This window comes from Gobio gobio (assembly GCF_949357685.1).
Source record: "Gobio gobio genome assembly, chromosome: 9".
NCBI classification, from domain to species: domain Eukaryota; kingdom Metazoa; phylum Chordata; class Actinopteri; order Cypriniformes; family Gobionidae; genus Gobio; species Gobio gobio.
Window position 1 is genome coordinate 24,036,812 of NC_137115.1, and position 26,167 is coordinate 24,062,978.

The 26,167-nt window shown below is 39.2% G+C and overlaps 1 protein-coding gene across 2 annotated transcripts in view; it reads left to right on the forward strand.

Moving 5' to 3' along the window:
- LOC307131323 (rho guanine nucleotide exchange factor 26-like) overlaps positions 1 to 26,167 on the forward strand; it is a 138,740-nt gene that overhangs the window by 12,223 nt on the left and 100,350 nt on the right. For both annotated transcript variants that reach the window (XM_079824912.1, XM_079824911.1), the window contains exon 4: positions 6,315 to 6,460. In XM_079824912.1, the coding sequence (XP_079681038.1) occupies positions 6,315 to 6,460 (146 nt within the window). The remainder of the gene's footprint in view (positions 1 to 6,314; positions 6,461 to 26,167) is intronic.

Sequence of the window (26,167 nt, forward strand, 5' to 3'; positions counted from 1 at the left end):
TAAAAATAGGTCTAATATAATATAATAATATAATATGTAAAAATTATTTATGTAATATAAATAACATAAATATAAATAATTAACAAAATAACATAAATATAAATTATATATATATATATATATATATATATATATATATATATATATATATATATATATATATATAAAAAAATATATATATATATATATATATTAATAAATTAAATAGCCTTGAGCCTTCGTTATTCTTCATTAACCACTGAGACAAAAGCGCACACGAGATGTAAATTGTAAATGTAAATTAATAGCCTGAATATTTAAAAATATGTAATATAAGAATATAAATACTATAAATATAAATAATATATTATATTATATGGGCGGGTGTGCGCGAAAGTCGTTATAGTTTAAGTGATTGTTTGATGATGACGACAAAATATATGTAAAGTAAAAATATGGGAAATAAATAAACAAATAAATATATATTACTGATCAATACCGATAAATAAAAATGTGTTTGTTTGTCTTTGTTTATACTGTTCCATCTTCAGATCTCTCAGTCGTGATCTGATCTGCTCTCTCAGCAAATTAATATGAAGACTGGGATGTAAACCATAGCCTAGTCTATATTTCGTTTTGCCAGCACTTTTTTTTCAGATATCATTTCATTTCCGTTCTAATTGTTCCTGTTCTAAACGCGAAAAAATAAATGTAAAATAAACATGTTCCTTATTATGTTCAATTGCTTGTGCTGGTGTGTGTGTGTGTGGCTGTGCGCGAAAGTCGAGTGGGAGCCGTTTAAAGCGGTTTACCGCTGAACCGCGGGAATTTCTTGCTTTTCAACCGCGGTAAGAAAAAATTCATACTGTCCCAGCCCTACTGGCTTGATTCACTGATGCATTAAAGGCTGTACACACTGGGACGAATATCGTGTGCACTTATCGCCAGCGTTTTTTGTGACGTTTTTCGGCGCGTCTTGAGTGGTCACACCCAAGCGATTTTCACTGGTGATGCGCAGAGTGAATGTGCACATTCAGTAGATAGCGCTCCCGGTACACAAGGTGGTGCTGCGGCTCTTTACGCTTATGACACTCGCTTGTCACACAAAAGAAGCAGAGAGACAGTATTTACGTGCTTGCCAAAACCACAGATATATTATGTCTATGGTCAAAACCATTCACACACTTTTTGCTAAGTGGCAGGCAGCATTATGAGCTCATTTTCTTCTTTGTCTACTTACTACTTCTTCGTCGTATCAATGTGTGCTCGGCAAGACCGTTTTGTGCTTGGGCGCCACCAAGTCGTGTTTTACTGTCACTTCAGCAGCTCCAGGCACGTGAACAAAAGCGCTGATCTCATTGGTCGGACAGTTTTTAACATGGCGCGTCAAAATAAAAAAACAAACCTGAGGCGCTTTTTTAAAAATGACGCTTTTACGCCTGCCGTTTTACGCGTCGGTGTGCACACTCACATTGGCACCCTTTGTTTAGTCACGAGGCGTTAAACGTCGGCGATAAACGCACGCGAAAATCGTCCCGGTGTGAAAAGGCCTTTACGCTTAGGGCATCAAGACGGCAATCATTAAACGATCTAGAAAGTAAGTCTGAGTAAATTTGAATGATTAGCTACACATCAGAGATCACTGATCACAGATCAGGCATTAATGAACACTGTGACTCACTGTTTGTCGCCGTGCTGTCAAATCCATATCATAAAGTCTGTTTGTAAAGCCTGTGCTGACATAAACTGAATCCATTTTCTCCGAGTGCTCTTGGCGGGCAAAGCAGGGGAAGGGGAGGTAACCTTTCCTGTTATGACGTCATAAAAGGAAAATTCGAGATCAGCTCGTCTGAGCACTCATTTTCTCAAAGGCAGAGAAAGACAGCCAGAACTCGGTTTACACCCATCTAAATTTCTAGTCACTTGGGGACCATATACAGGCTAGGGGAACTCATATTAATGTTGAAAAACCTCATAAAATGAAATTTTCATGCCATGGGATCTTTAAATTTGACTTGGTGAAACCTGCAGATACCCTGCGGTTACTTTCAGTTTCGCTTGAAATTATTTTATTTTGGAATGTTTATAGTTACTTATATTTTTTCATTCTTGTTCTGTTCTGAATACCGTTACATTTAAAGGATTTGTTGTGAAGTGGAACTAAAATAGCCTATAACTATGCTTATAGTGTTTATAATTTTTGTAGTACATGATAACAGTTCGCTTTATTTACCGGTATTATTTCTGAATGCAATAAAATGCGACAAGTCACAAGTAGGGATGAAACGATTACCGGTTTCACGATAAACCACGATAAAATTTTGTGACGGTTAGTAATATCGTAGAAAATTTAATTATCATTAAAACCGCGTGTGATTATCACGATTGTGAAAACTCGCGGTAAATCTTGTCCAGTCAGCGTCAGTCTGGCGCAGCGCACGGTTGTTTTTGAATGAGAAGAAATGGAAGAAGGCAGTGACAGCGCCGGGAGATTGTTCAGCCCTCTAAAAGGACCAAATCTGAGGCGTGGTCATATTTTGCCTTTTACAAAAGTCCTGAGGGAAACTTAATCGAAGATGGTCACCCTGTCTGCAGAACATGCCAGAAGAAAGTCGCTGTAATAGGGGGAACACTTCAAAACTACGAACGCAAGGCAAGTGGACTTTGACCTCAATACCAAAGCTATGTCTGGCAAATAATATGAAGCGAACGAATTCAGACAAGACTAGGGTGACATTTAAGGGATATTATTCAGGGCTTGACATTAACAACCGCCATTTGCGGGTATAAGTTAACGTTATTTCGGCTGCACACTAGTCACTCTGGCTGTTGAACTTATTATAGTCTTCTCAAACGCCGTCTGTTATAATCGCGTTGCGCATTATAACCACTCACGCGTGTTTATATTGAGTTTATGAATGCAATGTCTCATAATCAGAGGCGTTCAGAGCGTGCGCCGCGCTCACTCCCTGAAATCTGCACTCAAAGCAGAGATAAACGTGCGATGTACGCAGGAGATTCACTCATCATACAGTGTTGGACTGTTTTTGTTCTATTTCAGCAGCGAAAATTGTTTTAAAACACACAGCAGAACCACAGCGCATCTGATATGACTGGCATAACGCTGGCGAATTTAGGGACCGTCTCTAAAGTTCAACACAACATTGGTAACGTTATACACGTTTCAAACTTCAATAGCATTTGAAGAGAATGACAGTCATACAACTGACTGTAAAGTGATCATTTAGGTGTCAGGTATGATGCACACATTTTGATATTTAATAATTAAACTGTCAAATCATATGGAAATATGGATATGCATTATTTCACTAGGAGACTGTTTGGGCTCTAACACAAAACATGCTAGATTTAAATGCATCACTGCTGAACACTGATGAGAATATTGCTTGAGAATATATTTACAGAGATAATATTAGAGATTATATTTACGATAAATTATTATTTATGCATTATGCGTTGCTATTGAGGCCATTAAGGAAGGAAATCCCACAGAATCAAGCTTAAAAAAGTGCATAGAGCTGCTTTAGTTATTTGTTGTTTGTTGAATTTCAAATATAAAACTTGTTGAAATGTTTTAAGTGTGTGCATCTGTTCTTTTTGAATACTTTCATCTCGTTTGAACAAAACCGTGATAATATTGATAACCGTGATAATTTGGGTCACTATAATCGTGATGTTAAATTTCCATACCGTTTCATCCCTAGTCACAAGAGATGGCGGTTCGACATCAAGATATCGTTCTAGCTCACATAAGGCGCTTGGGGCTGAGGCTCAATTCCAAGAAGAGCGTGCTATCCCCTCTTCAGAAAACTATGTTTCTCGGGTAGTTTGGAATTCGGTTACGACGTGGGAACGTTTGTTTCCTGCTCGTATCGAGTCTGTCCTGACCACAGTAACCAGGATCAAGCTAGGCCGAGCAATCACTGTAGCGTCCAACATAATTCATGCTGGCATGCTGTACATGAGACCCCCTGCAGTGGTGGCTCAGGACCAAAGGGTTTTCCATGAGGGGAAACACATTTCATATGATCAGGGTAATGCACAGATGCCTTTTTCCCCCTTACTATATGGAAGAAACCTTGGTTCTTATCCCCAGCCTGGTGCTGGGATCGCCGTGTCAGCATGGGGTCTGTGGAGAGGGCATCATCTCTCATGGCACATAAATTGCCTGGAGATGCTGGCTGTATTTCATGCTCATGACTTCCTTCCAGACTGCAGAGGCCATCATGTTCTTATTTGAACAGAAAATACATTGGTGGTCTCATACATAAATTACAGGAGGGGTCTGAGGTTGCGCCCCCTATACAGACTGATGCATCAGGTCCTCCTTGGGCAAACTGCTGTCTCTCAGTCTCTCTATGTATATCTATTGAGAACAGAATGTGGGGGCATCCTGTCGAGGCAGGGGCTGAGGCTCAGGGAATGGAGACTCCACCCCAAGATGGTGGAGTTAATCTGGAGGAACTTTGGCCTAGCGGAAGTGGATCTGTTTGTGTCTCGAGAAAACCCACTGTCTGCTGTGGTTTTCCCTCATGCATCCAGCTACGTTGGGGCTGGATGTCATGGTACAGGCATGGCACCTGTACGCCTTTCCCCCGATTGCTCTGCTCCCAAGTGTTCTAGAGAGGGTTCATCAGGACTGGGTCAGTCTACTCTAGGTAGCCCCATTCCGACCGGGTATGGTTTTCAGACCTCATAGCACTCCTAGCTGGCCCTCCATGGGAGATTCCAGCCAGGAGGGACCTTTTGTCTTAAAGTGTGGACTTAATATGTCAACCCCAATCGGAGATAGGGAAACTATGGGTCTGGCCCCTGAGGGGGACAGCTCCTAGGGTTTGGTCTCTCTACTGAGGTTGTTGAGACCATCCTAACCTCTAGTGCTCCCTCCACAAGGAAACTATATGCCTTTTAAGTGGAGAGTATTCACAGCAGCTTCACAGTGTTAAACAGGAAAATAATGCAACGTAATTTGATTCGGCTGTACAACCGCTCTGGAGAAAACGTTGATGTCTTCTAGCTCATTTCAAGCATAGTGACAATGTTGGCAGATCAGTAATTTAGTTGATGTAGTTAGTTTAGTTTAGTAGTTAAATTTATTTGGATATTTAGTTGAAAAATTAAAGTTTATCATATGCATGTGTTTTAAAGTCACATCATCAAGCATGTGAATGCCGGATTCAGTTTTCTTTCTCTTTCTTTTGAGCTTAAATGGATACGTGCATTCAAAATGAAGTCAAAATGCCATCTCGGAGAGTATCTCCCACAGATGGTTATGTGTTGTAAACAATTGAGAAAGAAAACGGATGAGTGTCAATGTGTCATTTATATTAGGTCCGTGCATTCATTTTAAAGGGACAGTAGCCTAATATACCCGCAGCTGTTTGTGTCACAAGTGGTGATCTAACAACAAAAGAGAAAGATAAAATTACTTTTTTAACAAAGATAAATTGTATAAATTTATATTATATTAGTTATATTTCATGTATACAGTGAAGACTGTTATAGACTGCATTTGATTATTCAATTTCTGCACCTGAATCCTGTTAGATTTACCTGAAAAAACATAAAGCACTGCTTATTTTAATTGTGTCTTTCTTCTATTGTATTTATCTATGCTTTGGGCATTTTGACATAATTGCATGTGTATTCGACCATTCAAGCTCAATAAGATGCACAGCATTGAGTTCTTTCTCACTGCTTATTGTGCTTAGGAACACTTTTTAACATCGAGCATGTCCCAAATTCGCAAATGCCTTCTGAAAGGGGTAGCTTTCTGTGTGTGCACTTGTGGCAGTGTGTCAATCAACACGAGCACTGCACTGAGTTCCTTTTCAGGATATACAACTCTTTTTAACATCATGCTTGATGTTAAAAAGAGTTGTACTGTTAAAAAGAGTTGTAACGTCCTGCTCTTTATATTCTCATTTATGCATTTCATCACTTTGAAGTGTCTAATGATAGACATTTTATACCATGGTAATAATATATATCGTTACAACGACAAGCCCTAGCACAGGCTTTTTTTTGCACAGCCCTGCAATGGCTTGTCAATATCTGCTAATCAGGGGTTTTGGATATGCTAATTGAGTCAAATGTAGCAGAGAATAATTTCTATGAACCAATGCATTGAAACGCATACATTTTATTTTAAATTTTATAATTTTTTAGAGATGAAACACAGATAAATTAATGTGCAAACTGGTCACAAGCATGTTAAATATGTGAAATGTGTAGTTCAGACTGTGCCATCAGGTGATCTTTTCTAGGAATGTTTTCACAGCCTTTTACAATTACTATGTGTTTTGTTGTTTCAGAGGAAGAAGTTTTGTACCAGAATTACCAAGAGAAAGCTCTGCACAATGATTCTGATGAGGACACTGAGCCCAAACAACCTCAGCCAGATGAAGGCATTGTGGTCCAATACAAACCCATCCGGACGTCCTGGAGTCAACTTAGTGTGGTGAGGAACTATGGAGGAACATAGGCACACCTTTCAATATTTTTGTGTTGTGATGGACATATACAATTGTACACAAATGGATATTTGTTTATGAACTTTAAAGGGATAGTTCACCCAAAAATGAAAATTCTGTCATCATTTACCTACCCTCAAGTTGTTTCAAACCTGTATGAGTTTCTTTGTTCTGCTGAACACAAAAGAAGATATTTGGAAGAATGTTTGTAACCAAGCAGATAGAGCAACTATTGACTACCATATAATTTTTTCCCCTACTATAGTAGTCAATGGTTGCTCTCTCTGCTTGGTTACAAACATTCTTCAAAATATCTTCTTTTGTGTTCAGCAGAACAAAGAAACTCATACAGGTTTGAAACAACTTGAGGGTGGGTAAATGACGACAGAATTTTCATTTTTGGGTGAACTATCCCTTTAACACACTCTGCTGTGGCAGCGTTTGGAAATTCTGGAATCTTAAGGAATGTCATCCGACTCTGTTTTGCTGGGTGTCCTAGCCCCAGTTTTGCTTCATGAGAGTGAGGGAATGAAAGCAGGTGGTTTTTATCCAAATATAGGAGTGAAACCAAAGGAGAGTGGGCTGGGATAAGCTTGTCCATTGGGAAATGGTCTGGCAAGCCTACAGTTCCTTGGCAAATACCGGATAATTCTTCCCCATGGAAAAATTGAAGAAATGTAGATGGATAGAACAGTGTAGTAATTTCAGTTATTGAATTGCGTAATCAGGTTTGGAAGGCTTTAATGCTATTTTACACTTAGATGTTCTGTTCCCCAGTGTTTTTGTTAACTAATATCTGGGAATGTTAAAGCATGAATGCTCTAATGCTAAGGTTGAGAGAGAAGCAAACTGTATCATTGTTATGAACCAACAGCCACCAGCAGAAAGAACAAGCAAGAGCATGCTAGAAAGAGAGAAATAAATAAAATGGGGAGTGTAGGGGGCAAAGCAGAAAAAATATCAAAGCGAACAATCAGAGAAACTCAAAGAATGTAGAGTGACAAAAAAAAAGGACAAAGTGTACGAAAGGAAGAGGGGGAAGTGTAAAAGCGGTATAAGCAGTTTTGAAATGGCTTGAGCAGATGGGCTTATGAGGGATCTCTGGTTATGTGGTGTACTGTTGGTTTTGGCAGGAGGGTATACGGCTTTAAAGTAGAGCAATGTAGGTGTGTCCACCTGTGAAAATACCATCACATGCACAAACTGCCATAAATACGGCATCACTATACAAGCACTATTCAAACGGAGCAAATGATATGAGTGAGTGAGAGGAAGTGGGCATGTGCCAATTCGCCGTCAGAGAGAAGAGCGAGCGAGAATGCGCAGCTGGTATTAGTGTATCGGTACTGCAGAAAAGGAGTATTGGAACCATTTCAGATATTTCAGTATCGATATACATATCGGAATAGCGATATTTTGACAATACTAGTCCACAGTACGCCATGATTGACAGCTGAGATTGACACATCGTGTGGCCATCACGCCGATCTGCCGCTGTTTATTTTAGGCATGCACCGACTCCAGATTTTTGGGGTTCGGCCGAATACCGAATCCACTGGTTAAGATTCTGCCGAAACCGAATACCGAATGTTAAAATAAAGTGAATGTAAATAAAGTGAATTGAACCGCAGAGAGTTACTTTTTCACTCTCCATCTTTACTGTGGACCATTCCCATTGATATCAATTTACAGCATTCTTTTAGCACGCGTAAACATAGTGTGTATGTGCCCAAATCACCATTGCTATGCTGATAGCACACTCTCTCTGATGCTTATAGTCTGACATACTGCATAGAATTGATATGCTAGATGAAAATGTTTTTTTTTTCCTGTCAAAATGATGACAATTGTTTGAAATTATTAATTATTTCAGCCATTCTCACAAAAATTATGCATTTAAGACGGATGCTTAAGACCAATCAGGATATATCAGGGCTCTAGAATGCGACCAATTTGATCGCACATGCGCCCAAAATTTGTAAGGGTGCGACTAAAATTTTTCCCAGGTCGCAGCGGTGCATCTAACATCCTGGCATCCGCTGCCTTTCCCCGAAAGAAGTGTTTGTTCTCCTTTGACAGAACTCTCCATAGATATATATACGTAGCTGCTAGGGGTGGCACGGTACATGAAAAAAACCCGAACTGTTCGGTTCGCTTGTCTCGGTTCGGAGCGTGTGCGTTGCACGGTTTCGAAGCATGCGCAATGTATCCTCGTGCCCGTATGTTACCTCAGACAGTGGGTGTCCTTTTCACACGAAATAAGAGGTGTGTGTGTGTGGACATACAGTAAAATAAAGTAAAAGTGGAGTGCTGCAGGTCACGTCACGTGTAGAAATGCAAGTGGGAGAGATAAGGAAGGCTGCCCGGAGTTGGAGGATGCGCCAGCAGGGCAGATGCAGTGCGTATGGAGAGCGGGAGCCGCGCGCGCCCGTTGTGCAATCACACACTGGCAGTGTTTGTCTCGCGCAGCTGAACCGCGGCTCGTGTATTGCAAATACAGACAAAGATTGTCCATTCTGTCACATTTTCCGGTGTTCTCCTCCAACCCCTGTCTGTCTCATGCTTTGATTTATGATGGGCAGCATATATCTGCTGCAAATGCGACCGTGTTCCCCTCTGTCTCATACACACATGCATATAACATGTTGTATATAAGTAGTTCACATGATAAATGTAACATTTAAAAGTTAAGATATGCTTCTAGTTTTAATAATTTAAACATGCCTTTGAAGTTTGGGCAAAAACTTCTGGCAGTGTTGTGTTTTCGTGTATTTTGTTCTTTTTTTTCTTTTCACAGCGCTGGATGTCATATGGTGATTGTGAAACACATGGAACACTTCATGGTTAAATTTGTTAATCAGGTCAGCTGAATTAAAGCCACAGTGCATTGTTCTGATCAAAATTGACATGATTAACATGAAAAATGTTACGCTAATGTGTCGGACTCGGTAGACAGCCATTTAGGAAACAACTTCTGAATGAAATAACAATTTTTTAATTCTGTATCCTAAATTGTGGAAGATTAAGCTATATATCATATGCTGAAGTAAATTAACGATTTAAGAGTGTTAACGATTAAAACAACAACAAGAACCGTACAGAACCGAAAACCGTGACCCTAAAACCGTGATACGAACCAAACTGTGGGTTTTGTGAACCGTGCCACCCCTAGTAGATGCCTCATTAGTGTCTGTTTCTATGGGCCGCTGTATGTGGAGCGGTCGAATGAGGCATCTATGTATATATTTCTATGGAACACTCCTTGTTTGATTGGCTGATATAAAAAAATGTTCTGGTTAAAATTGCGATTTACAATTTAACATTCACAAAAAAGGATAAAGAACACCAGGTTTGTTGTGCTTACTTGTAGGGCTGCTCAATTTGGCCCCAAAATATGGTGCTTATAGATCAATATGACTAATAATAATGATAATAGTACTTTTACATTTTGATTACTTTATTCAATTTCTGTACCTGAAAATGTTAATGTTTCACTGCATCTAAAAATGTAAACCACTGGCCCAACAAAACTTAGCCTTGAGCCCTGTTGGAGCAGATCTAAATATTCACTGTGCTATTACATGAAAGATAAAATATGAGCAGTAGAATGAACAGTGAAAGTAAGATGTAGTCAACAAAAAGTAATATTATTAGTTTTGCATGTGAATATTAACATTTGCAAAAAAAAATTTAAAACTCAAAATACATAGATTGAGAAGGGGGACTGTGTACATAGAGGCCTGGAGGGCCTATAAGGGTCTTCACTAGGGGCCCCGGTCCTGGAACGAGGGTTCTACTGGCCCTTCCACCACCCACAACTGACCCCTCACTCGTCACACCAGAATATGCAACAATGCAATGACCAGTACAGGGAGCCCAGTTTATCTTGAAACACCATTCATTGTTAATACTGTGGACGATCCTTTTTTTATATCCTAAACAGGCAAGGTGAACTGGGAGTTACAACTCATAAAGTCCAAACTGCATCAAATATTAAAAAAAATCCTTTGGATATGTTTTACTTAAAGGTCCCGTTTTTCCTGTTTTTTTGAAGCTTTGATTGTGTGGGATGACGGTTCAATACATACCTCAGTTTTTAACCACGGTTTTCGGTTCGGTTCGGTTCTGATGGCTTGTCACATCAGTTTTTTGCTATTCTATTCTTAAGCGACAGGAACAGCAAGAGGTTAAGGAGAAAAAAGACTTTTTTAAGAGATCTTAAGATTTTAAGATTTTTTAATTGCAATACTCTTTCTTTATTTTACTTAAAAGAATTGAAAAACCTTACTTAAACTTAAAACTTTACTTAAAAAAACCCTTGTACACATTCCTAGTGTATTGTATAATATATATATAAAGATTTACACTGGCAGCTCAGAGCTGTACAGTAGCATTTAAGTATGAAATTGAATGAATAAATGTAAAAATAAAACACTACATAGACTTCACTATAAAATATACACTGATTCTTATTAAAGCTACTGTATTAAAGTTTTTCAGTTAAGAGCAGTGAGTGATTTTCTCTTTGTCTTTTGTTGTTGTATTAACATTAAATGGATAGTTCACTCAAAAATGAGAAATGAATACAGGTTTGGAACAATATTAGAGTGAGTAAATAATGACATCATTTTAGAGGTGAACTGTCCCTTTAAGGACAGCGTGTTCACTAGGCTGCCTGCTGTCAATGTAAGACATGCGTGCATCTAATACAGACACGCGCCAATTTTACTTTCACTTTAGACATAACCGACTGTGTTTATGTAAACCTTGTGTGTTTTTGACTTAGTCCAGTAATCACGTGTTTGACAAGCGTTTAGTGCGCTCGCTCGGAAAAGCGCATGTTAAAACCGCGCACACAAAAACACAGTATTTTTCACACAATTTACTTATATATTTATATATTTATACTTATAATTTACTTATACTCATACCGCTTTTTTCACTATACTAAAAATGGCTTGAAGATTTCCTTATTCTATGAAGTCCCTCCTTCAGAAATACGTAACGAGTTCTGATTGTGCCAGCGGTTCCCGTGTTGTGATTCGACAGCAGCTTAGCGCACGTTGCCCGGAAAGGTCACGCCTCTTACCATAGCGGGGAGATGCATGCGCTCAAAGTACAGCATCCCTGAAGGCCAAACAAAGGTGATTTGACTCCGGGATGAAAATAACAGCATCTCGAATGTAACAACAATGAGTTTCGGGGAATAATTAATTCAAATGGTATAAATATTCATGAGTCTATGAATATGATTTGCTTGTTGTACAGACAATATTAACATATAATGGAACCTTTAATCATTTAAAAGTAACCTTTATCCAAATTGATTTCTTCATCAATTATCAATCTTACAAACCTTAAGAAACATTAATCTGCTTGATCAGGACAAATCATATTTCTTATGTTTGTACAATTTGTATTACTGAAGTAGTAACACAGGAAAATCAAGCTTAAATGGGTAGCTAAAATCTTACGTCTCCTTGACTTCGATATTTGTGAGCAAAACAATACGGATTCAATTTAATGCAATTATTGGGTTTTAATAAAACAACTACAGAATACAAAGCTACGAGTCACACGGGGGTAAATATGCATATATATGTAGGAGAAAACAAACAATATGGTACAAACAAGGAAAAATCAAACTTAACGAATAAAATCAAAGGGAAAAGAATGATGGAAAGAGAGAATTAACGAGGGAGAGAGAGAGAGAGAGAGAGAGAGAGAGAGAGACAGCTTCATCGCAATTTCACCAGAGCCCTCAAGAAATTCACAATTCCGTGAATCAGGAATAATTCAGACAACCTTTTACAAGCAGTTTGATTGTGAAATAGAATACTTGCATTAGGGCTTTCTCGTGTAAGTGTCTGAGTTTGAATCGTCGGGGAAGTTTGCTAAGGAGTTGCGGGTCCCGGGAGAATTTCTTTGAAGTTTAGGAAAGTCGCTCCAGAAGTCTGCCGGTTTCTCTCTCCGTAGCGGGGATGCAAAAGGGATCCTTCTCTCAGGGTGGCAAAGGCCGGGGTGGTCTTCCTCGTCCTGGCGGGGTGCAAAGAGTTAATGATCATCTCCTGTTCTTATAGATGGAATGGCCGACGCCCAGAGAGTTGGAGGTATCCAATCACATCCGTGGAGACAGAAGGCGCGAGTGTTCCATTGTTTTGGATACCCCTCCTCTTGGTTAATCAATAGGGTGGTAATTTTAAGCCTCTATTTCTTAGAAAGCTGGTACTTCTGTAATAATGCATCTTGTTGTAATTTGTGAACGAGATTCGGTACAGTCTGGTCTCTGCGATAACAGAGATACCAAGAACTGTCATTCTGCGACGTGAGCGTACAGATATACAGGATTATCACAGTTACTGGCATACAGGGTTTGATTTACATACAGTAAACATCCTAGTTATTCTAATACAACATATAAAGACATTAAATCAACAAAATATATATATTTGAACATTATTGAGACAGTTTTTGGTCCACATGGTTCAAATAACGCGTGCGTGTGTGTGTCCATTCGTAAAAAGGGTGTGTGTGTGGACGTGAAGTCATGTTAATGTCTCGGGGCTATAACATTCAACGCTCCATTCTCTTGCGGAGACATTGTGGCTCCTTGGGTTGTTAATTAACCAAGATCGCCATATCAACACAAAAGTCCTTTGTTTATGGTTGATTTGATTAGGAAAGTCACAAGTTGGTGTGTGGATTTCCATCATTGCTTCATCCGGCCAGATGTCTGATTGAATCAGGGCATTGTTGCTACACGACCATGGTCTCGACGACATGGCGACAAACACTCTACGAACGCAACACTTCCTCTTCTCCATGTGGGAGAGCAACAAGACCACTGCCCCTTTTTTGCGTATTCTTGTGGGCGGAGGTTAGTCGACAAACTGTTCTACTGACGTCATTAAAGCAGGGAGTACAGGGATGTAGTCCAAACCGGCCGTTCGCTGTAGGCTTTGAACGGGAACTTCTGTTAAATAAAATATCTTGCTTGGCATTGAACTTTGACATTATCATTATACAGGTATTATTTATGCTCTAACAGCAACATTACACACTAACTAAAGTTTGAAAAATGGGATCACGAAGAACAGGACCTTTAAGTCTAGATGAAATGAAAAGTGACATGAAAGAATTTTTTGCTGATAATTTTCCAGTCGTGCCTGTTTAAGGATTAAATAATCCGTTGTACAATCTGTGCCGTTCAGTGTGCCCTGTGGTGTTATGCTAAGCACATTTTTACGCGAGTGAAGTACAAAGCCCAGTTTACAAAATAAACGAAGATGGGAACATTTGGATTCATGCTGAATAGGAGAAGAAGGCTTTAGCCCTATTCGGACGGTAATTGTTTCTCACGTGGAAGTCCGTAAAAATACATTTTGAAGTGATATATTCTTGAAAACTCAGAGATGTGGATTCAGACGGCAATTAAATTATAACACAACCTTGGTGTTTGTCAGCAAACAGTAGGTAATTCGGCTGGGGATTTTTATGCGGGTGGTGGGAGAAAAACACTGACATTCTGGATTCGGGCAATAAAATCACTGACTAGCCCCTGTCAATGATGAAAATTCCTTACGACCCCACAAGAAACCGAGGCTTATGACGGTTTTTGTTTCAGTTTTGCTTTAAATTAATTTGTTTTGGCTCGATGTATGTTTTGATTTTTCATTCATATTCTGTTCTGAATACCATTACATTTAAAGAATTTGTTGTGGAGTGAGGGGAACTAAAATAGCCTATAGCTATGTTTATAATGTTTGTAAACATTTCAAATTACTTAAATTACTTTTTAAACCATTTAACCAATAGTATTTATCGGTCAAAATGAAAGGGTTAGTTCACCCAAAAAAGAAAATTCTGTCATTAATTACTTACCTTCATGTCGTTCGACACCCGTAAGACCTCCGTTCGTCTTCGGAACACAAATGAAGATATTTTAGTCGAAATCTGATGGCTCTGAAAGGCCTCCATTGGCACAATGCACGGTTCACTCTCAAGACCCTTAAAGGGGTCATAGAATGGTACATGCACTTTTACAAGTTGATTATACGGAAATGTGTGTTGGCAGTGCCTGTACACAACCATCCTATAATGATAAAAATACATCCAGTGTTTTTTTTTAATCTCCTCATATATTTTCCCCTATCTCAAAACGAGCCGTCTGACCGTGTGACGTTACACGGTGTACGCCCCTCCTAAGATTGTTGATTTACAGCAGCGTTTCAACACAGACCCGCCCTGAGCGAGCGGTCATCAGTGCCATTGTTGATACGCTGGAGCAGAATGGCGTCTAAGCGATTGTGGTGTTGTGTTGTTGGGTGTAATAACGAACACAGCAGTCATTTTGATGTTCCTAAATCCGAACTGCTGAAGACCCAGTGGCTGCAGTGCTGAGTTTTGAAAGAACTAAGTGTTCTTCAGAGACTCCCGTTGCCATTATTTCTCGAAAATATACCCTCAAATGTTGTCAAGGCAACACTCCACGTGTGTTGTGGGGTTGTGTCGGGTCGAACCGAACGCCCCACAGAGCAGAGGGGGCGGGGTGAGCAAAGCTCATTATCATTTAAAGTCACATACACTGAAATGACTTGCTGAAAACTGAGCTGGTTTTGACCAGGTAAATTGAGTGTTTTCTTACAATACTAATGATAATTTTTAATTAAAGTATATTACAAACTTTTCATTTAGACACTAAAGAATCATATTAACTTGTACAAAAATATCATTCTATGACCCCTTTAAAAGGTACTAAAGACGTCGTTACAAAGTCCATCTCACTACAGTGGTTCTACAATAACTTTATGAATCGGCGAGAATAGTTTTTGTGCGCAAAAAAACCCTAAATAACGACTTCTATAGTGATGACAATTTCAAAACGGCCTCATGAAGCTTCGAAGCGTTATGAATCAGTGAGTTATTGTAGTTATTGTAGAACCACTGTAGTGAGATGGACTTTGTTTCTTGAGTGGAAGGAAGTGGATGTGTGTTGTCCATCTTTTTTTTTACAGTCTATGTTTGTCACCGGTGCCACTGCACTCAAATGGTAGTCTAGAGCCCTGTGACTCCCTAGCCTGATTTTCTGTTAGTGTAGATTTGGTTCCAGTTATGGGTGTTTTCTTTGCAAGAGGACCCTAGAAGGTTTTGCTTGGATTTACTGGATTTACATTTCTTTGGCCTGTAAGATACTGTGCATTTATTACCTTGTTTTTCTGACCTGGGTAAGAATTATCAGAATGTTCCTCAGGGAGTAGCCCCAGAGTGCTGCCTGGACGATGGGGCGGGGCAACATGTGTGGTTCTGCCTACAATTTTTATTGGTTTATAATACAGCAGAGCTTATTGGCGTAGACACTTCATGAGCATGCACATTATGTATGACATAACGCTGTTTGGCTATTCTCCTGTGTCCGTACTAAAGAAAATTAAGCCATGGTGGTTTCTGTTATGATCAATTCGCTAATGTTTTATTGGACTTATACACAGAATAGCTAAAGTTACTGTTTATAAATAAATCTTCAGGCAGAACAGAGCAGTGTAATACATGCTCACATACTAATAAGTTGTGGGAACAAGGTCTTCATATGCAATGATAGATATAGGCCTATATCAAGCCATGTCAATTTTATTTTGTATAGTGGTTTTCACAATGCACATAGTTTCAAAGCAGCTTTACAGAAAGTCTTACTGTTATGTCTATAACTGGGGTTTTCAAACTTTATGATGCCAAGGACCCCCAAATTTGATGAACCTTAATGAGGGACCCCCTTCCTAAAATCCATCTATATATTTTTATGTATGAAAAAACATTTAAACTGTTAAATAAACAGTAAGTGTGACATTATAAATACAACATATTGTTTCCAAACTTAAATTGGCTATACTTAATGTTTGATGTATAAACCTGAAGAAGAACATTTTCAATTAATAATTATTTGTATAAGCAATTTTCACAATAAATGTATGTAAGCAGCATTCGTACTGCGTTAAGAATTCTGCCTTACAACCCTAGTGAGCACGATAAATGGGACTATAGTGAGAAAAACTCACTATAAAGATATAAAACAAACATATACAATTCTGGAAAGTATGTTTATGGCAAGAAAGGAGAGAAACATTTAGAAATTAAACAGTTAGTTTGGTAGACTTTATCCATTTTTGCTTTGTCTTTTTATTCTCTGAAATTTTCTGGGGACCCCTTAGAACCTTATGGAGGACCTCTGGGGGTCCCCTGGCCCCAGTTTGAAAACCCCTGGTCTATAAATCCTTAATGCTCGGGCATGTGTCCGAGCAGTTTTAGGGCTGGGCGATATGACGATATATGTTGTTTAGGGGTTTAACGATTCACTCGTTTTCTCGATGCATCGATCACAAATCCTGACGATGCATATGCATCGATCTTGAAACATGTATTTTTGAATTGTTGATTTCGGTCGATAATCGATTTAAAATGCTAAGAATCAAATTAATAGCAATTCAGCGCTTTAAAATAAACATTAGATTATATCTACATGCGTGAATTAATAGAGATGTTGTGCTGCTTCATCCACGCCCTCACAGCTCTCCTTCACACGCACTGCACTCTTTACTGCCTTCACTGGATTGCTCTCGTCCGTAGCTCTCATTGACACATGTTTGAGCATCCCACATTTGAGCTCTCCCCAGGACGGCCACTGCGATCACATGAGCAGATGACAGCTCTCTATAGAGACAGGAATAGTTTTGAGTCAAATCGCTCAAGTCATTGTCTCCATATTTGATGGTCAGAGCAACCATCTGCGAAGGGAAAAAAAAGGTAAATATTTTCAGATCTGTCAGGTGTTCTAATAATTTTGGCCACCACTGTATATGTATGTATATATATTATACAGTGAGGAAAATAAGTATTTGAACACCCTGCTATTTTGCAAGTTCTCCCACTTAGAAATCATGGAGGGGTCTGAAATTGTCATCGTAGGTGCATGTCCACTGTGAGAGACATAATCTAAAAAAACAAATCCAGAAATCACATTTTCTTGTGTCTTGGATTTTGGCCCACTCCTCCACACAGATCTTGTGTAGATCAGTCAGGTTTCTGGCCTGTCGCTGAGAAACACGGAGTTTGAGCTCCCTCCAAAGATTCTCTATTGGGTTTAGGTCTGGAGACTGGCTTGGCCACGCCAGAACCTTGATATGGTTCTTAGAGAGCCACTCCTTGGTTATCCTGGCTGTGTGCTTCGGGTCATTGTCATGTTGGAAGACCTAGCCTCGACCCATCTTCAATGCTCTAACTGAGGGAAGGAGGTTGTTCCCCAAAATCTCGCAATACATGGCCCAGGTCATCCTCTCCTTAATACAGTGCAGTCGCCCTGTCCCATGTGCAGAAAAACACCCCCAAAGCATGATGCTACCACCCCCATGCTTCACAGTAGGGATGGTGTTCTTGGGATGGTACTCATCATTCTTCTTCCTCCAAACACGTTTAGTGGAATTATGACCAAAAAGTTCTATTTTGGTCTCATCTGACCACATGACTTTCTCCCAAGACTGCTCTGGATCATCCAAATGGTCATTGACAAACTTAAGACGGGCCTGGACATGTGCTGGTTTAAGCAGGGGAACCTTCCGTGCCATGCATGATTTCAAACCATGACGTCTTAGTGTATTACCAACAGTAACCTTGGAAACGGTGGTCCCAGCTCTTTTCAGGTCATTGACCAGCTCCTCCCGTGTAGTTCTGGGCTGATTTCTCACCTTTCTTAGGATCATTTAGACCCCACAAGGTGAGATCATGCATGGAGCCCCAGTCCGAGGGAGATTGACAGTCATGTTTAGCTTCTTCCATTTTCTAATGATTGCTCCAACAGTGGACCTTTTTTCACCAAGCTGCTTGTCAATTTCCCCGTAGCCCTTTCCAGCCTTGTGGAGGTGTACAATTTTGTCTCTAGTGTCTTTGGACAGCTCTTTGGTCTTGGCCATGTTTGTAGTTGGATTCTTACTGATTGTATGGGGTGAACAGGTGTCTTTATGCAGCTAAGGACCTCAAACAGGTGCATCTAATTTAGGATAATAAATGGAGTGGAGGTGGACATTTTAAAGGCAGACAAACAGGTCTTTGAGGGTCAGAATTCTAGCTGATAGACAGGTGTTCAAATACTTATTTGCAGCTGTATCATACAAATAAATAGTTAAAAAATCATACATTGTGATTTCTGGATGTGATTTCTGGATGATTATGTCTCTCACAGTGGACATGCACCTACGATGACAATTTCAGACCCCTCCATGATTTCTAAGTGGGAGAACTTGCAAAATAGCAGGGTGTTCAAATACTTATTTTCCTCACTGTATATTCATACACACTGTGTGCAGAATTATTAGGCACGTTGATTTTCTGATCATATTTTTTTCCCAGGCACATTTAAAAAAATTCAAATTCCAAACCACAGTAATCCTAATAACTACTATTAATTTAGTATTTAATAAAGTCTAAGTGATATATAATTGTTCATGAAGGCTGGAAATGAAAAACACCTTATATTCAGGTGTGCAGAATTATTAGGCATGTTTTCTTTTACAGATAAATTGAGCCAAAAAAGAGATTTAACTCAGACTGAAAAGTCAAACATTATTAAATGCCCATGAGAAGGATGCAATACTAGACATTGCAGTTAAGGCATGACCATTGGACAGTGAAATGCTCGTGGGGTCAGCAGGGTCAGACAAAAACATGTGGCGGAGAAAAGACACCTGTTAATTGCAAAATAATTAAGAATTAAGGTGAAGAATTAAGTGTGAAACCATCAGGAACCCTTTAGTCTCCAGCGCCACCATTTTCCAGAGTTGCAACCTACCTGGAGTCTCCAGAAGTGCAAGGTGTCAGGATCTCAGAGACTTAAAGCTACACTGTGTAACTTTTTTAGTTTATTCTTAGCTAAAAACACTTAGTTCTTTCAAAAATATGTGTGCTCATTAATGTATATTTACTTCTTTCAAGTAATAAAGTATTCTCGTAAGTATATAATATGGCATTGAAAATACATACGGGTAAGGGGTTCGAATGCGGGTCACCATGTTGCCCCTCCATCTTGAAAGTATATTAGCCAAAGAGGGACATACCCGTAAATTCAAGCTTTGCCTTTCGCGTTTTGACACTCGATGGCACCGTGTCGAATGTGGACGAGGTCGAACTGGAACCATGTTAATCTTGGAACGAAAACGAAATCGGAATTGAGAGGAACAGAAACTAAAATTCACTGGATGGTCATATACCTTTTCACCACTAGATGGGGGGAAAATATCACACAGTGTAGCTTTAAATTAGGTAAAGAGTCCTATAAAATGACCCCCACTAAATAAGAATCATAAGCTGAAGTGTTGTAAAATACATGAAGACTGTTTTTTTTAATAGGTTTAATGGACAGATAGGTTGAGAGTGACTCTTGAAGGACCAGCACCACATCCTCTTGCACCACTGTTTGAAGAATTCATCTTCAAGAATCTGGCAGTACGTTTTGGGAGTTCATTTTAGTCCATCCTGAAGTCCGTTTTGCAGAGATATTTCTTTTAATTTTGATGATTATAACCGACAACTAAGGAAAATCCCAAATTCAGTATCTCAGAAAATTTAAATATTACTTAAGACCAATACAAAGAAAGGATTTTTAGAAATCTTGGCCAACTGAAAAGTCTGAACATGAAAAGTATGAGCATGTACAGCACTCAATACTTAGTTGGAGCTCCTTTTGCCTGAATTACTGCAGCAATGCAGCGTGGCATGGAGTCGATCAGTCTGTGGCACTTTTACTTACTTTTACTGCCCATTACGCCCAATGGCGCGTGGGGCAGCAACAAAGGTACTCTACTTCTGTCTGTCCTTGGCCATCTTCTGCAGGCTTTCCCAAGTGCGTTGTAGATCTGTCATTTCTGCCTCTACTGTATGCCTCCAGATTATTCTAGGTCTCCCTCTTCGCCTTTTTCCCTCGGGTGTCCAGAAAAGTACTGTCTTTGTCAAGTCCTGTTCGCCTTTTCGCAGGACATGGCCAATTCATATCCACCTTCTCTTTCTGATGATGGTGTTCATATCATCTTGATTGCACCTGTTAAGGAGGTCCTGATTTGAGGAATCAGGCCATTCTTGTTTGGCCAAAATATTCTTAGGTTAGCTTGTGTGGAAGGTAGAGAGTTTCTGTAAATCTGCCTCAGTCATTCTCCAGCACTCTGAGCCATACAACAGTGTAGGTAACACGCAACTGCTGTATAGCTTGAGTTTGGTGCGTGTAGTGTACTGGCCAGATTTCCATACATTCTGCAAGTTGTTAAAAGCAGTTCTTGCCTTTGACAGACGAAGTTTAATGTCAGCTCCAGCTCCACCATCTACTCTCACTGTACTCCCTAAGTATGTAAATAGGTCAGTATCAGGTAGTGCCTGTCTCTCTAATAGTACTGATGAGTGATCATTGTTGAGGATCATGACTTCAGATTTTTTGGTGTTGATTCTTTGTACTCAGTCTGGTGGTTTTCTCTTGAATATGTTGATGAGTATGTGATAACAAGGTAAATCATCAGCAAAGTCTAGATCTTCTAAGGTTGAAAAAGTGCCCCATCTGATGCCTCTTGGGGTATCTTGTAGGTTGTTTGGTGTAAAACCCAGTCGATTGCTATAATGAATAAAGTAGATGACATAACACATCCTTGTCTAACCCCTGTCTTCACTTGAAAAGATATTTCCGAGTTCCCAACTGTACATTCAAAGTTGTCATAGAATGCCTTAATCAGGTTGATAAGATGTTGAGGGATACCATAAGAATGTAATATTTTCCATAGGTTGCCTCTATGTAAGCTGTCAAAAGCCTTTTCAAAATCAATAAAGTTGATGTAAAGTTGTCTTTGCCACTCAGTACATGTTCTATGATGTTGCGTAGTATAAAAATCTGGTCAGTACATCCTTTCCCCTTGCAGAATCTTGCTTGTTCTTTCCTAAGCTTAGATTTAAAGGCTTCTGAAACTCTCTTTATAATGATTTTAGCCATTATCTTACTTGGTATTGATAAGAGTGTGATTCCACGCCAGTTGTTGCAATAATTTAAAACTCCTTTCTTAGGTATCTTAATGATGGTACCTCTGTTCCAAACTTTTGGTATAACAGATTAATTCCAAATGTCTTTAAATAATGGCTGAAGAATTTTTGCGGTAAGGTTGGTATCTTTTTTTTAAAAGTTATGCATTTAGGTTGTCACCGCCTGGAGCTTTTCCATTTTTTAGACTTTTTTTTAGCAGATATTTCAGGTACATCAGGTGGTTCTGTATTGATGTCCATTTCCTGTTCTGGTTCAGATATATTTGGTTCTACAAGAGGAGGTCTATGGTGGTCTATTAAGGACTTCACTGAAATATTCTATCCAACGTTTCTCTTGATCCTTTTCAGATGTAAAAATATATTACCATGTTTGTCTTTTATAGGAATATTAGGTGGAGCTTTATTTTTACCATAGATCTCTTTTGTTATCTTGAACAGTGTGCTTTGTTCCATTCTATTTCCAGCCTCTTCTGCTTTTTCTGCCAGGCTATTGATGTAATTTCTTTTATCATTACGTATCCACACTATTCCTACGCCCCATGACGCTTTGCGCGAAATATGGGCGCGACTTCCGGCGTACTGTCACTGAAGCGGAACCGGCGTTTACTTTATTGACTCCGTTGCTACGGACGGTGAAGCGATGAACAATCTGAAAAGCTCCGAGGCTTATCAGTACTTCCACAGCAATAAAGTCGGTCGCGTTTTGTTAAAGGACACAATCTTGTCTATCTTAAAGCAAACATAGAGCCTAGTCAGAGCCTTAAAGTTCCACATCACCAGGCCTGGGTTTTAGTTTCTTCGACAGGTGAAATACAAACGGCAGGGTGTTCATGTATTACGGGACCAGGGAGATCTTGCAGCCACGCAGCTGCAATACTTTGGAAGGTAAAATGTTGATACTTAGGATAGTTTTGTAATATTAGTTTGCCTATTACATCTTAATATATTTATTATAACCTATTTGTTAACAAACATGTATTCATTACTTCAATAAACTCAGTTTATGTATCAATTCTGTATCAGCTAACTGTCTGAATAGTAGACCTATGTATATGCACATTTATGAAAGACATTACTTAGACAGTCACCTCTGATAAAAGATCACTCTAAATTGTAACGTAGACATGCATTTTCTGTAAAGCTGCTTTTAAATGATTTGTATTGTGAAAGGCAAATAAATAAATTTGGATTTTACATACAAATAAATGTGAATTTAATTTAATCAGCTTGCAACTGCTGAGTGTATTATTTTATAATGGGACATTTTCTAATGTAGGTTGAGAATGCAGTCAGACAGGGAAAGACAGGGATATCATGTACTGATGTGCAGAGGAAGTGGAATGCAGTTATTTTTTTATCTAGAAAGACTTACTTCAGAAAAGAGCTGCTTATAACGGTTAGCCACGCACTATTAGCCACTGGGACTAACTACTTCCGCTATCTAACCGGAAGTTTCACCCATAATCATTTCTACAGCAGCGCCCCCAGGAATACGGTGGATAAGTTTCTTAACTTCTTTGTGAATATCGTTATAGTCTTTTTGGAATTTTTCCTTGAGCCTGTTGGATTTGGCATCCTTTACTTTCTTTTTTGCCTTTCTTCTGCTTTCTACCTTATTCCAAGACTCATGTGTTATCCAGTCTTTCTTTTTGGTGTTCTGTTTGTATCCTAGACATTCTTTACTGCTTGATGTTAAGATCTTCAAAATGTTAGCCCATTTTTCACAGATTGTTTCTTCATCTAAATTCTGTAAAAGTCTGAACTTGTTTTTGAGTTTAAGTATGAAATCCTTTGTTATTTTGGTGTCGTTTAATTTGTCTATGTCAAAAAATTCACTAAAGAAGAGTTTGATGACAGCCTTTACCAGTTGGTGATCACTTCCGACATCAGCTCCTCTTTTCACTCTGACATCCAAAAGAGATCTTCGCCATGTATTGTTGATAATAAAGTGATCAATTTGATTCTTATCCCTGAAATTAGAAGAATACCAGGTCAGCTTATGAATATCACGATGAGGGAATAGTGTGCGTCCTATTACTAGTCTATTACTAGTCTAGCAAGTCTATCGCCATTTTCATTCATTGCCCCACATCCTTCATTACCCATTGTTCTTTCATATCCATTTTTATCCGATCCTACTTTAGCATTCAGATCACCCATGATGATTTTGATGTCATGATTTGGGGTTTTATCAAGTTTGTGTTGTAACTGATCATAAAAAGCATCTTTCAGTTCGTCGTTTGCATTGTTTGTAGGTGCATAGCATCGGAAAAGGTTGATTTGTTTTCCTCTTAGTCTTGCACTAATCAATCTGCTATTTATTGGCTTCCATTCCATCAGAGTTTTTTCTAAACCTTTCTTAAGGATAATAGCAACTCCTTCTTGATGATTATCATCTTCACGACCAGAGTAAAGTAGTGTTTCTCCTGAAGTTGTTCTCATTCTACCAGATCTAGTCCATCTGCTTTCACTGATACCTAGTATATCGAAGTGTTACCGTTTCATCTCAGCAGTAATTTGAGCCAGCTTCCCTGTAGCATACATCGTTCTTACGTTCCAGGATCCTTGGTGGATCTTGGATTTTGCTGTGTTAAGCATCTTGTATCTCATGTCAGTAGCTTTCTTTTGACTTTGACTACTTACATTCATGCTTGCATTAGGGTTAATTCCTTGGAGATGCCCATTCACAGCAGTTGTGGTTGTGTTCCTTGTTGCTGTTTCTGTAACAACTTTTTCTTTTTTACATGATGGGGTCGTTAGCCCTAAGCAAAACCTTCTACGTGAAGGGTCGGGTTTTTCTGTAAGGGATTTCCATCCCTTATACGATTGCGTGTTTTTGCTTACGAGTTCCATCTACCCGGATTTTCTATCTGGATTTACTTCCATAGCCTTTGACTCAATAGTCTAATCACAAGGCGTGATACTATTTAACCCATAGCTGGGAGTCTGTGGCAATGTTCAGGTGTTATGAGAGCCCAGGTTGCTCTGATAGTGGCCTTCAGCTCTTCTGCATTGTTGGGTCTGGCATATTGCATCTTCCTCTTCACAATACCCTATAGATTTTCTATGGGGTTAAGGTCAGGCGAGTTTCCTGGCCAATTAAGAACAGGGATACCATGGTCCTTAAACCAGGTACTGGTTGTTTTGGCACTGTGTGCAGGTGCCAAGTCCTGTTGGAAAAATCTGCATATCCATAAAGCTGGTCAGTAGCAGGAAGCATGAAGTTCTCTAAAACTTCCTGGTATACGGCTGCGTTGACCTTGGACCTCAGAAAACACAGTGGACCAACACCAGCAGATGACATGGCACCCCAAACTATCACTGACTGTGGAAACTTTACACTGGACCTCAAACAATGTGGATTGTGTGCCTCTCCTCTCTTCCTCCAGACTGATTTCCAAAGGAAATGCAAAATTTACTTTCTTTTTTTATCAATATATTTATTATTTTCCCATGAACAATTTACAGAATGCATTTAGTATACAAATAGACAATCTTTTCTAACCACCCTACCATCCCTAACCCACCCCTCAATAGACAGAACACTCAAATAAGCATTATTACAAGACTGCTGAATCAGAAAAAAGAAAAAAAAAACACATATACATACATATACATATACATGTGTTCAAGTAAAGAAGGGTTACATTATCACTTCAGCATTTTCAATCAATGTAACCTCTACATTATTCATATATTCAATACATTTTCCCCAAATCTTTTCGAACATCAATGTTTTTTTTTTTTCAGATTAAACATTATTTTTTCAACAGGAACATAGGACGAAAGTTCTCTAAGCCATACAACATGACTGGGTGGTTCTTCTGATTTCCATTGTATAGCTATACATTTCTTTGCTGCTATCAGAGCCATCTTAAAGGGTTAGTTCACCCAAAAATGAAAATTCTGTCATTAATTACTCACCCTCATGTCGTTGGACACCCGTCAGACCTCCGTTCATATTCGGAACACAAATGAAGATATTTTAGTTGAAAGCTGATGCTGAGAAAGGCTTCACACAGGCCTCCATTGGCATTCAGTACATTGACACTTCCAAGATCCATGAAAGGCACTTAAAACGTCGTTACAAAGTCTCTCTCACCACAGTGGCTCTACAATAATCATACAATGCGACGACAATAGTTTTTGTGCGCAAAAAAAAATCAAAATAACACCTTTATCCAACTTGTTCTCGACTTCCGTGTATGCCTCCACGACGCATGCGTGAGAATATGACGCAGATCCGGCGTTCGGACATATGACCCAGAAGCGATTTGTTTACGAGCAGAGGAAGACGCGCGTGTCTAAGCTGTTGGATTCTACATTGATCGTGCTTTAGGTCTCGGCGTAGTGCTCAAAATGGGGCTTAAGTGTGTATTTCATCGATTCCCGAACACCGGCGCTACGTCATATTCTCGCGCATGCGTCGTGGAGGCACACACGGAAGTTGAGAACAAGTTGGATAAAGGTGTTATTTTGATTTTTTTTTGCGCACAAAAACTATTGTCGTCGCATTGTATGATTATTGTAGAGCCACTGTGGTGAGATAGACTTTGTAACGACGTTTTAAGTGCCTTTCATGGATCTTGGAAGTGTCAATGTACTGAATGCCAATGGAGGCCTGTGTGAAGCCT